At 40.9% G+C, this 12,192-nt stretch overlaps 1 protein-coding gene across 1 annotated transcript; it reads right to left on the bottom strand.

Moving 5' to 3' along the window:
* Positions 1 to 10,571: 10,571 nt before the first annotated feature.
* pou3f2a (POU class 3 homeobox 2a) lies at positions 10,572 to 11,700 on the bottom strand. Its single transcript, XM_063004497.1, has one exon. It carries the CDS (start codon positions 11,671 to 11,673, stop codon positions 10,573 to 10,575), a length of 1,101 nt encoding a protein of 366 aa, XP_062860567.1. The 5' UTR covers positions 11,674 to 11,700; the 3' UTR covers position 10,572.
* Positions 11,701 to 12,192: the final 492 nt, after the last annotated feature.

Here is a 12,192-nt window from a genome sequence, read left to right as displayed (position 1 = left end):
TTTATTGTGAATTTGTGCCTAAACATCTTTTGTTTAATATCAGATTTACACCAATCAACCATTACATTAAAACCACCTCCTTGTTTCTACACTCACTGTCCATTTGATCAGCTCCACTTACCATATAGAAGCACTTTGTAGTTCTACAATTACTGACTGTAGTCCATCTGTTTCTCTGCATGCTTTGTTAGCCCTCTTACTGCTGTTCTTCAATGGTCAGCACTCTCCCAGGACCACTATATAGCAGGTATTATTTAAGTGGTGGATGATTCTCAGCACTGCAGTGACAATGACATGGTGGTGGTGTGTTAGTGTGTGTTGTGCTGGTATGAGTGCTGCTGGAGTTTTTAAACACCTCACTGTCACTGCTGGACTGAGAATAGTCCACCACCCATAAATATATCCAGCCAACAGCGTCCCGTGGGCAGCGTCCTGTGACCACTGATAAAGGTCTAGAAGATGACCAACCCAAACAGCAGCAATAGATGAGCGATCGTCTCTGACTTTACATCTACAAGGGGACCAACTAGGTAGGAGTGTCTAATAGAGTGGACAGTGAGTGGACATGGTATTTAAAAACTCCAGCAGGACTGCTGTGTCTGATCCACTCATACCAGCACAACACACACTAACCACCACCGTGTCAGTGTCACTGCAGTGCTGAGAATGATCCACCATTTAAATAATACCTACTCTGTGGTGGTCCTGTGGGGGTCCTGACCATTAAAGAACAGGGTGAAAGCAGGTTAAAAAGGTATGTAGAGAAACAGATGGACTACAGTCAGTAATTGTAGAACTACAAAGTGCTTCTATATGGTAAGTGGAGCTGATAAATGTGAGTGTAGAAACAAGGAGGTGGTTTTAATGTTATGGCTGATCAGTGTATATCACTAAAAGTAGCTGGATTAACTTGGTGAAAATGAAATATTATAAAAGTGCCAAACCAATCTTTCAAAAATGCCCAGCTTCAATTCTACAGCTCATAGCTTGAATTTAATAATTGACAGTTAAGTATATAGTAAATTATTGTATTATGACAATTTAATGGGAATTCTGTAAAGATTTGTTCTCTTCTTTCTACCCCAAGAATGGATATCACAAAATCCAAGGCCCTTATTGAGCAAACTGTCGTGCAGTACACAGATGTACATTCATGAACCTGTAATGTATTAAATTGTCCACTAAAAATAAATCTTGGTTGTGTTAGCAAAGCACTTCTTAACCTGTGGCCTGTGGATCATTTGCAGCTTTTGATGTAGAGGTGCAGCCCGCGAGGCACTGTTACAGCCTGTTGTGGCCCAGCTAATAAAAAAGTTGAGCTGGCATCACTGGGTATATGTGTCTTTTTCCTAGCTAAATATAACCTAATGTGAAATACAAACATTGTACATACATAGGAACCAAATTTTATATTCATAAATGTGAAAACCCTAGTGGTTTTATTGTAAGAGTTTTTAACACAATTGGTGGAGAACTGTGTGTGTGTGTTGTGTGTGTGTGTGTTCATCTGGTGCATGAATGAGTCATAGTCATGCATGAATTCACCTAACAGCGGTTGTCTCATGGGTGGCCTACACACTTGGGCCATGCGCACAGGTCCACCATCTCTCTGCATTGCAGCGAAATGAGCATGACTGTAGCGTACACACATTTTGATATGGAACTTAAAAGAAACTGAAATACACAGATCAGCCATAACATTATGACCATTATCCTAATATTGTGTTGGTCCCCCTTTTTGCTGCCAAAACAGCCCTGCAACTGTGATGCACTGTGTATTCTGACACCTTTCTATCAGAAGCAGCATTAACTCCTTCAGAAATTTGAGCTACAGTAGCTCGATCAGACCAGCCTTCGCTCCCCACGTGCATCAATGAGCCTTGGCCGCCCATGACCCTGTCGCCGGTTTACCACTGTTCCTTTCTTGGACCACTTCTGATAGATATTGACCACTGCAGACTGGGAACACCCCACAAGAGCTGCAGTTTTGAAGATGCTCTGACCCAGTCGTCTAGCCATCACAATTTGGCCCTTGTCAGACTCGCTCAAATCCTTATGCTTGCCCATTTTTCCTGCTTCTAACACATCAACTTTGAGGATAAAATGTTCACTTGCTGCCTAATATACCACTAACAGGTGCCGTGATGATAATCAGTGTTATACACTTCACCTGTCAGTGGTCATAATGTTATGCCTGGTCGGTGTATGTCTAAGGTGCTAACTATTAAAGTGGCATTAATACGGCATTTTTGGATTTTTGTGCCAAACCAATGAAATAAAAAAAGTTCTGGTAACTCATTTACAGAAACACATGACCATCTAAGTTGTGTACTCATCACTCCAGAGCTGACATTTTTTGCACCCCAGTTTCTATGTTTTCGTGCATAGTCGAGTCACTTGGCCTTGTTTCCACGATGAAGGTATGACTTTTTGGCCACAATTCTTCCATGAAGGCCACTTCTGGCCAGACCTCCCCAAGGGTGTACCTGGGTCCCACAGGTTTCTGCCATTTACGTGCTGATGGCACTGCTGGACATCTTCCGATTTTGAAGGGAAGTGCGCATGATGTGTCTTTCATCTGCTGCATTAAGTTTCCTTGGCCGACCACTGCATCTACGATCCTCAATGTTGCCTGTTTTCTTTGTTCTTCTTCAAAAGAGCTTGAAAAGCATGTCTTGAAACACCAGTCTGCTTTGAAATCTTTGACTGGGAGAGAACTTGCTGATGCTGTAGAACTGCCTTGTGTCTTGTGCTCAGTCTTGCCATGGTGTATGACCTGTGACTTGAAACTTTCTTCAAAAACGTCACTTTTGTAGCAAAGTTTGCTGTTGCTCACCCAGTTTTAAGCCTACTACACAGCTGTTCCTGTTTCACTTAATGACCGTTTCATCCCAAATATGAAAATTATCATTACCACCTGTTTGGTATAACTGGTTAATCATAAACCTCATTCACTTGAAAATAAACAATTAACACTTCTATTTTTGAAAGCATTCTTACTTTGCAGCATGTTTTCCACACATGCCTGAATATATGTATATGAATTCTTATTTAAACAATTTATATTTTTGCCAGATTAAAGTCATCCTATGTGTAAAGCACTGTGGACAGTGTGTGGCCAAACCAAAGGTGGCAAAACAACCAAAGATTCCTGTTAATCAAACTATATGTTCAATAATTAGAATATTCTACACTGAATATATTTATATTTTTGATTTTTAAAGTAGTGCATAAAGCACATAAGTCTGTTGCAAAGCAATTAAATGTCATATGCAAATGTGTTATCAATCGAAGAAGTAAAAAAAATCTTTCAATTTTGTTTTTATAATTGTGCAACCCTCCATATCATAAAACCTCAAATCCAGCAAAACGTTGTCTCAGTGTATTTGTGGAAAACTAAACGCTAAGCTGTCTATTGTTACACCAAATCATGTACATGTATGTTGTGTAAAACGAAATATAAGAAATGGTGACAAAAACATGTCATGTCAAAATAACCTCATTTATAATACGTATATTTTCCAGTTGTCTGTGTGAGTATGTGTGTGCATGTGCATATGGGAACTAGTGAACTATAGAGTTGTCAGGTTTAGTGTTTTCTGGGATATAATGTACAGTGTATCACAAAAGTGAGTACACCCCTCACATTTCTGCAGATATTTAAGTATATCTTTTCATGGGACAACACTGACAAAATGATACTTTGACACAATGAAAAGTAGTCTGTGTGCAGCTTATATAACAGTGTAAATTTATTCTTTCCTCAAAATAACTCAATATACAGCCATTAATGTCTAAACCACCGGCAACAAAAGTGAGTACACCCCTTAGTGAAAGTTCCTGAAGTGTCAATATTTTGTGTGGCCACCATTATTTCCCAGAACTGCCTTAACTCTCCTGGGCATGGAGTTTACCAGAGCTTCACAGGTTGCCACTGGAATGCTTTTCCACTCCTCCATGACGACATCACGGAGCTGGCGGATATTCGAGACTTTGCGCTCCTCCACCTTCCGCTTGAGGATGCCCCAAAGATGTTCTATTGGGTTTAGGTCTGGAGACATGCTTGGCCAGTCCATCACCTTTACCCTCAGCCTCTTCAATAAAGCAGTGGTTGTCTTAGAGGTGTGTTTGGGGTCATTATCATGCTGGAACACTGCCCTGCGACCCAGTTTCCGGAGGGAGGGGATCATGCTCTGCTTCAGTATTTCACAGTACATATTGTTCATGTGTCCCTCAATGAAATGTAACTCCCCAACACCTGCTGCACTCATGCAGCCCCAGACCATGGCATTCCCACCACCATGCTTGACTGTAGGCATGACACACTTATCTTTGTACTCCTCACCTGATTGCCGCCACACATGCTTGAGACCATCTGAACCAAACAAATGAATCTTGGTCTCATCAGACCATAGGACATGGTTCCAGTAATCCATGTCCTTTGTTGACATGTCTTCAGCAAACTGTTTGCGGGCTTTCTTGTGTAGAGACTTCAGAAGAGGCTTCCTTCTGGGGTGACAGCCATGCAGACCAATTTGATGTAGTGTGCGGCGTATGGTCTGAGCACTGACAGGCTGACCCCCCACCTTTTCAATCTCTGCAGCAATGCTGACAGCACTCCTGCGCCTATCTTTCAAAGACAACAGTTGGATGTGACGCTGAGCACGTGCACTCAGCTTCTTTGGACGACCAACGCGAGTCTGTTCTGAGTGGACCCTGCTCTTTTAAAACGCTGGATGATTTTGGCCACTGTGCTGCAGCTCAGTTTCAGGGTGTTGGCAATCTTCTTGTAGCCTTGGCCATCTTCATGTAGCACAACAATTCGTCTTTTAAGATCCTCAGAGAGTTCTTTGCCATGAGGTGCCATGTTGGAACTTTCAGTGACCAGTATGAGAGAGTGTGAGAGCTGTACTACTAAATTGAACACACCTGCTCCCTATGCACACCTGAGACCTAGTAAGACTAACAAATCACATGACATTTTGGAGGGAAAATGACAAGCAGTGCTCAATTTGGACATTTAGGGGTGTAGTCTCTTAGGGGTGTACTCACTTTTGTTGCCGGTGGTTTAGACATTAATGGCTGTATATTGAGTTATTTTGAGGGAAGAATAAATTTACACTGTTATATAAGCTGCACACAGACTACTTTTCATTGTGTCAAAGTGTCATTTTGTCAGTGTTGTCCCATGAAAAGATATACTTAAATATCTGCAGAAATGTGAGGGGTGTACTCACTTTTGTGATACACTGTAAATATGTTGGAAAGGGTATTATGTATATGATGTTGGCCAATGTAAAATAAGAAATAAGTGTATAGTATTTAGAGATAAATGGCTGTATGAAACTAAGTACTAAAAAGTCTACTTAATTAAATATAGCTATGGTTATCTCACTGCTGTGTACTGGTCATTTTTTGACCACTTTTTAGTGATTGTATTGATACTGATTTCATTCTGCTGCCTAATGTCAGTGTCTGGCGTAATTAGGTTACATGGTTAGTTTATTATTTACCAATATAGGTGGCGACACAATGGCTAAGTGGGTAGCACTGTCGCCTCACAGCAATCCCCAGGGTTCAATCCCCAGGTGGGGTGGTCCAGGTCCTTTCTGTGTTAAGTTTGCATGTTCTCCTTGTGCCTGCGTGGGTTTACTCTGAGAGCTCTGGTTTCCTCCCACAGTCCAAAGACATGCAAGTGAGGTGAATTGGAGACACTAAATTGTCCATGACTGTGTTCGATATAACCTTGTGAACTGATGCATCTTGTGTAATGATTAACTACCGTTCCTGTCATGAATGTAACCAAAGTGTAAAACATGACGTTAAAAATCCTAATAAACAAACATGTACCAATATATTTTAGAAGATCAGTGTACAGAGTGCCTTAAAGAAAGTTTTAGCCACCTAAATGTTCTATCTCATATACCTAGACAATTACATAATGCATGCCACCAAGGCAACACTGAAATTTTGAGTGGCCCAGAGTTCTGACATTTACTCCACTGAACATCTGTTGGAATTGAACAGAATTTAAAGAAATTTAAGAAATAAAAAAATAAATGGGCCAAAATTTTTTAACAGCTGTGTCCTTTGTGTCTTTGGTCTAGAGCACGTGACATCCCTTTCTTCCAAAAAAAAGGTCCAGAATACTGATTTGTCTGACCATAATGCATGTTTTTACTGTGTTATGGTCCTTCCCAGATGCCTCAGAGCCAAAAAAACTCAACACTGCTCCTGGACATGGTTAACATAAGGCTTCTTTTCGGCACAATAAAGTTTTAAGTGGATTTTGTGAATGTATCTCTGTATTGTAGTCCCTGACAAAGGTTTGCCAAAGTAAGTAAGCCAGAGTAGCTATTGATGAAAGATGGTTCATGGTGCAGTGCCATCTGAGGGATCGGAGATCACAGGTGTTCATCCTTTGTCTGTCTCAACTTTTTCTGATTTGGAGTTGTAGATTCACTTTAATGAGCAGCTATTTAATCTATGGTTTTAGGAGAAAATAACACATCCGTTTACATTCTGTGTACATGGGTGCAAGTGCAGATTAGTGTATGGCAGTGTGATAATATCCAGAATAATCCTTTTGTTATATTTAAAAGACACATTTGATATGTTGGTTTCAACTTATTTCAGTTTTAAAATGGCCAAAACATCTTCCTAAAATAGAATGTAAAACTTTTTCAGATTTAAAACTTTGTATATATTAATCAGTTTCATCTACTCTTTTAAACATTCCTTTCATTCTATCATGGATATTATGGTTTGTGTGTAAGAGCATTTACAGGTGGTCATTTTGTCTTTTACATGGAAAAGTTAGCCACAATCTGGTGCACAACTCCAGGACGTGTCCATAATGCACTGAACTTCAGCACAGTTTCAATATTTCCCTTCCAATATTTAAACACACCTAATATTTACTGGTTGTAGAAGTACAGAAGTAAAATCCCCAAACTGATGAACTTTGACCCTTGGAGTTAATCCTCGATTTAGATTGGACATTAGGGTTGAATGCAGATATACTCTGGCCACTAGGTGGTACATGCACACTTCACTTTGAGTTTAGATGGAGCTCGTAATTTAGATTAAGCAGAAATTAATTCCTGACTGTTTAATCCTACAAAACAACAAAAAAGTAAACAGTTTGTATCTTATTTATGCAGTTTAAAGCATTTACTCCTTCCCAATACAATTCTAGTCTTTCACCGGTTACTGCCAATGGGTGGTGGTGCACCCATTGGTGATTTGCCCATGAACAGCTTATGAGTAGATCCAATAATTTAACAACATGATTTTCCATCTCACTTCAAATGCATTCATTTACGGTCGGTTAAGTTTTGTAAATGAATAATGTCAATTATTCTTTCTTAACTGTATAGCCCAAAAAAGATGGTATAAAGAAACGGTATAAACCATCCAGTGTCAGGGTTCTTTTGATTTGGTAACTGTTTAAATCATTTAAAAAAAGGATATAGACAAAGCACAGCTTAATCTTCAGTGCTGAAATCATACTCACAGTTCTAAAATTATATCTACAGTGTTTATCTGGAATTTGCTAAATGGGGACAATCACATTTGTCCATTTTAACAGCAGAAAGAGTTGTGCAATGACAAACGTTAATGACCTAAAAGAAAACTAGACCAATGATGTCACTGTGTCTGTAAGAAGTAGGTAAATAACTCATCTAGAGGCATTTAATAGTAAACAATTTACATTGCCACTTGAATTTTTGGGATGTGAATTCTGCATAATCCAGATACAATGACATCATTGGGTAAGTGTATCTGACTTTTTCCCATCATTAGTTTGAGGTATAAAAAAAACCTCAGCAAAACAGCTCTTTGTGTTAAAAAACAAACAAAACAACAGTCAATAAACGTGACTGTTTCTTGATTTCTGGTTGGGTTTATAAGCCTGTATAAGCTTGTGTTTACAGAATTAGTAGAAAGGTATGATACAGTAAGTCAGGTCTATAAATGGCAGTGCTGTTATTAGTTTGAAGTGGTTTAAGCTTACAAGAATTTTGAGATGCTGAAACAATAATAACTATTATCTCACTGCTGGTCAAATTGTGCTCTGATTTAAAGGTAATCGTTGTATGTGTGCATGGGTGTGTGTATGTGTGAGGGTGTGTGTGTGTTCAACTGTAAATAAACAATTGGTTATAAATCACTTTGGTGTTAAATAAACCAATGCGCACTTTCAGTTGGATTTAATCCCAATCAGCAGTGGGCAATCAAAAGAAAATGGGATTTAAAACAATTAAGTGTTGTATTATATTATTATAGTTTATTGGTCTTGTTACATTTAATTGATATACATAGGCCTAATTAAATATTTAATACTGTTTAAACGCGTAACAGTAAAATCAAGGCTATGGCGAAATGTAATAAATTGGACTATAGCTTCTCCTGCGTTAGGCAATACAGTATTTGCATTTAAACTTTCTTTTTAGAGTTAAAATAACCTTTGTATGAATTTACCATGCTGTGAGTGAAATCTGCCCCTATTTGTCCTTACGTAAAATCACAGTGATGGATGAACCAACAAAAATAGCCAAAAAACATACACTTAGCACATTACTGCAAATTGATGCACCAGCCTATTATGTAAAAGCGAGTATTTCCTTTAATGACAAAAAGATATTAAAAATTGTGCAAGTTGTCAGTGGGAATTTTTAAAACCAGAATAATTGCTCGTTTCAAAAGACTGTAGCTACATCCAGGTTGTGCTTTGGCGGGGAGCCAAGATAAGCAGACAAGAATAAACAATGCTGACAAACCCATACAAAAATACATACAAAGTGTTTTAAAGCAACCGTATTTTCCATGTGTCACTTTCATTTTTTGATGGTTTTTCACTGAGCACAGGGTTAGCGCTGGTCATTTTTACTTAAAAGATAAAGAACACAGGTCGTATTCTGACTGACAGAAATAGTCAAATTAACAATGTAGTTGTCAAAACAAGAGATAAATACATAACACAAACAAACACGTATAGATATACATTAGGATGACGCTGTCATAGCAAGTTTATAATCACAGTAAAACGTGGTCAGCGATAGTGTTTATTATTATTATTATTATTATTGTTGTTGTGTTATATATTGTTATTGTTTTTTATTTTTATTGTTATTTCTCTGTTGTTGTTTTAATGTTTACTGTTTCAAGTCAAATAATAATAATAATAATAATAATAATAATAAAATTAAAATAATAATAATAAAGAAATTTGGTCCCGATTTATAATAGTTTGTAGACTGTATATTTTCCAAAATTGTATACATCCCTATATGCAGATCTTGGCCTTCGATTGTTTTCATTTGTAAATATATTTAAGCATATTAACCCACCACCCCCACCCCATTCCATTCATTAAATTGTGAAAAGATAATTGTTTACACTACAATTAAAAGCTTATGGGTTTTTAAAAACTTGTCCAATAAAACCCTAAACGGTTTTAGCATTTTGTTATAATGGCATCTGTTCTACTCTGCATACATGCACCCATTTAGTCATCAATCACTGATTTTACAAATACTTTTGCACAACACAACCAACCTTACATAGCCACACTTTCTGTTTAGACCATAGTAATATTTAACTGACCTGCAAACCAAGCACAATGTGTAGTATTTTTATTCGATATTGAAGTATTTAAAAGGTTAAGTTTAAAGAGTAATAAATCCTTGACACGTTAGTTTTCTCCAGATCTTAATAGTCATTTGATTGACCTTTTACTATTATTTAAAAATAAATGGGATGTTTTGTCAAATATTGAAACATTTAAAATGTTGATATAAATGACAGTAAGGTAGACCTTTAATGTATAGGAATGATAAATACAGTTTTTAAATTATTTCTACATTGTGTATTTAGTTTAACTGGACAGCGTTGTTTGATGACAGCGTTACTTGTCTTACGTCATACTTTCTTAATGATATGTCATTTATTTCACATTGTCAGGGATTTCAGTTTTGCACATCAATGCTGAGAATTCGTGACCTGCATGAAAGTGGACTTGTTTGAGTGTGCAGTTTAAAAAACAGCTCTTAGCAGTCTTTTGTTGTAATCAAAGCCCAAACCAGCATTAAACTCTACAGAAGAGGTAGATTTTTTTCCCAGTATTAAATATAATAATAATAATAATAATAATACGCCTTAGATCATGGTTGACACACTGAACGGCAGATACCGCATCAGTGCGTGTTGACATGTTTTGTGGCACTAACAGGAACATGGCGTGATGAACGCCTTTTCTCAGCTCTTAGCTACGACCCGGCATGACGTGCTTTCACAGATCGTCGGGCTTTTAAGTTTTAATGAAGCATTTTTGTACCAGCCCTGTGTTTGGCTTTCCGTGCGTCTTTTATGCGCCACATACAGTACCGCGCGTTCTGCTGCCTGCCCTTGTCCGCATTGTTCGGGCAACAATATGCAACACCTATGCGGTGTCACGTAGGCTTTCTGGCAGATCTGCACGCCGTTAACGGGCTGTCGTGGCGTGAACAAAGACACGGTCCGAGTTTGTACAGGTGGTGAAAAAAAATCCACAACAATAATCCCCCTTAATCACGGACCCGGTGTCCGATCACCGCGGTGCGGCGGCGTGTCCCCGTATACGTCTTTCTTATCGGTCAGAGGAGCGCACTGAGGCGTCATGCGCTTCTCTTTCTGCCGCCTGTTGCAAAACCAAACCCGCACCACCTCCTTGTCCAGCTGCAGGCTGTCCGCTAGCGCGGTTATCTCTGCTGCACCAGGTTTAGGACACTTTAGGAAATGGCTCTCCAGTGCGCCCTTGACGCCCACCTCGATGGAGGTGCGCTTTTTCCTCTTCCTTCCCTGCGCTGCAATTTTATCCAGACTCGTTGGGCTGCCCGAGGTCGAGTCGGCCTCCTCCAGCCACTTGTTCAGGAGAGGTTTCAGCTTGCACATGTTCTTGAAACTGAGCTGTAGAGCCTCGAACCTACAGATGGTGGTCTGCGAGAACACGTTGCCATAAAGCGTGCCAAGCGCGAGCCCCACGTCTGCCTGCGTAAAGCCGAGTTTGATGCGCCGCTGTTTGAACTGCTTAGCGAAGTGCTCTAGGTCGTCTGAGGTGGGCACGTCGTCGTCTGAGTGCTCGTGCTGGCCCGGACGAAGGCTCGCGGCGTGACCGTGCTCGCTCAGGCCCGGGCTCGGCTCGTCCTCGTGCGTCTCGCTCAGGGCGCTTGCGTGGTGGTGCATGCCCTGCTCGGCTCCATAGCCTGGCTGCGAGTAGATCATGCTTGTTCCGTTTGAGCTGGGCATGCTGGCCATGTGCGCTGTCGTGCTCGGTCTCCAGTGATGGTCCTGATGATGCGCGCTCTCGTGCAATAAATGAGTCGATCGCGACTGTTGCTGCTGCTGTTGCGCTTGCGGCTGCAGACTCGGGGAGTGCTGTAGCTCGTCGGCGTCTCCGTGCAGCGCGGGCTTGATGTCCTGCTCGGACCACGGTGAGCCCTCGCCGCCGTGCGACAATGCAGCCAGCCACTGGTGCGCGTGCCCAAGCGGGTTGGCGGCGCTCTGCAGGGTCGTGTAGTCGCTGTGCAGCAGGCTCGGCGCGTCCCTGTAAGCTGGCGCCTGCTGCATGCTGCCCGTTTCGGACGCGCTCGACGTCAGGAGGCGGTAGTGGTTGGACGCCGCGGTCGCCATAGCCTCCAGCAGAGCAGAGAGAGAGACAGAGGGACAGACACAGAGGTGGGATTTGCTCGCCTAGACGATTTTCACACTTACTTTTTTGTGCCACAGGCGGCTCCCCAGCGCCGAGTAAAGGCGCGCGACTCGCGGTTCCGCCTCGTTCCGCCCCTGATTGGTCGGAAAGACTTGACAGACGCGGTTGCCCCTGACAGCGGCTCGTTTATTGGTCATTGCAGATTCAGAACCCCTCGCGCTCCTGGGGAACGGCGCTTGAAGTTTTGCACGAGCCTGAGTGCCGACACGTAAGGACCTGTATAGAATAGAAGAATAGAATGCCTTTATTTGTCATATACACATATACACGTGTACAGTAGAATGAAATTCTCTCTTCTCTTATCCCAGCTTGATTAAAAGCTGGGGTCAGAGCGCAGGGTCAGTCATTGTACGGCGCCCCTGGAGCAGACAGGGGTAAAACCCTTGTTCAAGGGCCCAACAGTGGCTGCATGGCAGAGCTGGGAGTTGAACTCTCAACCT

Source organism: Trichomycterus rosablanca, chromosome 1 (genome assembly GCF_030014385.1).
Source record: "Trichomycterus rosablanca isolate fTriRos1 chromosome 1, fTriRos1.hap1, whole genome shotgun sequence".
Taxonomy (NCBI): Eukaryota; Metazoa; Chordata; class Actinopteri; order Siluriformes; family Trichomycteridae; genus Trichomycterus; species Trichomycterus rosablanca.
This window is presented reverse-complemented; position numbering and strand designations above follow the sequence as displayed.

What these genes read in the sequence shown, in the direction of transcription:
- pou3f2a (XM_063004497.1), bottom strand. Translation starts at nt 11,673, where the DNA reads ATGGCGACCGCGGCGTCCAACCACTACCGCCTCCTGACGTCGAGCGCG.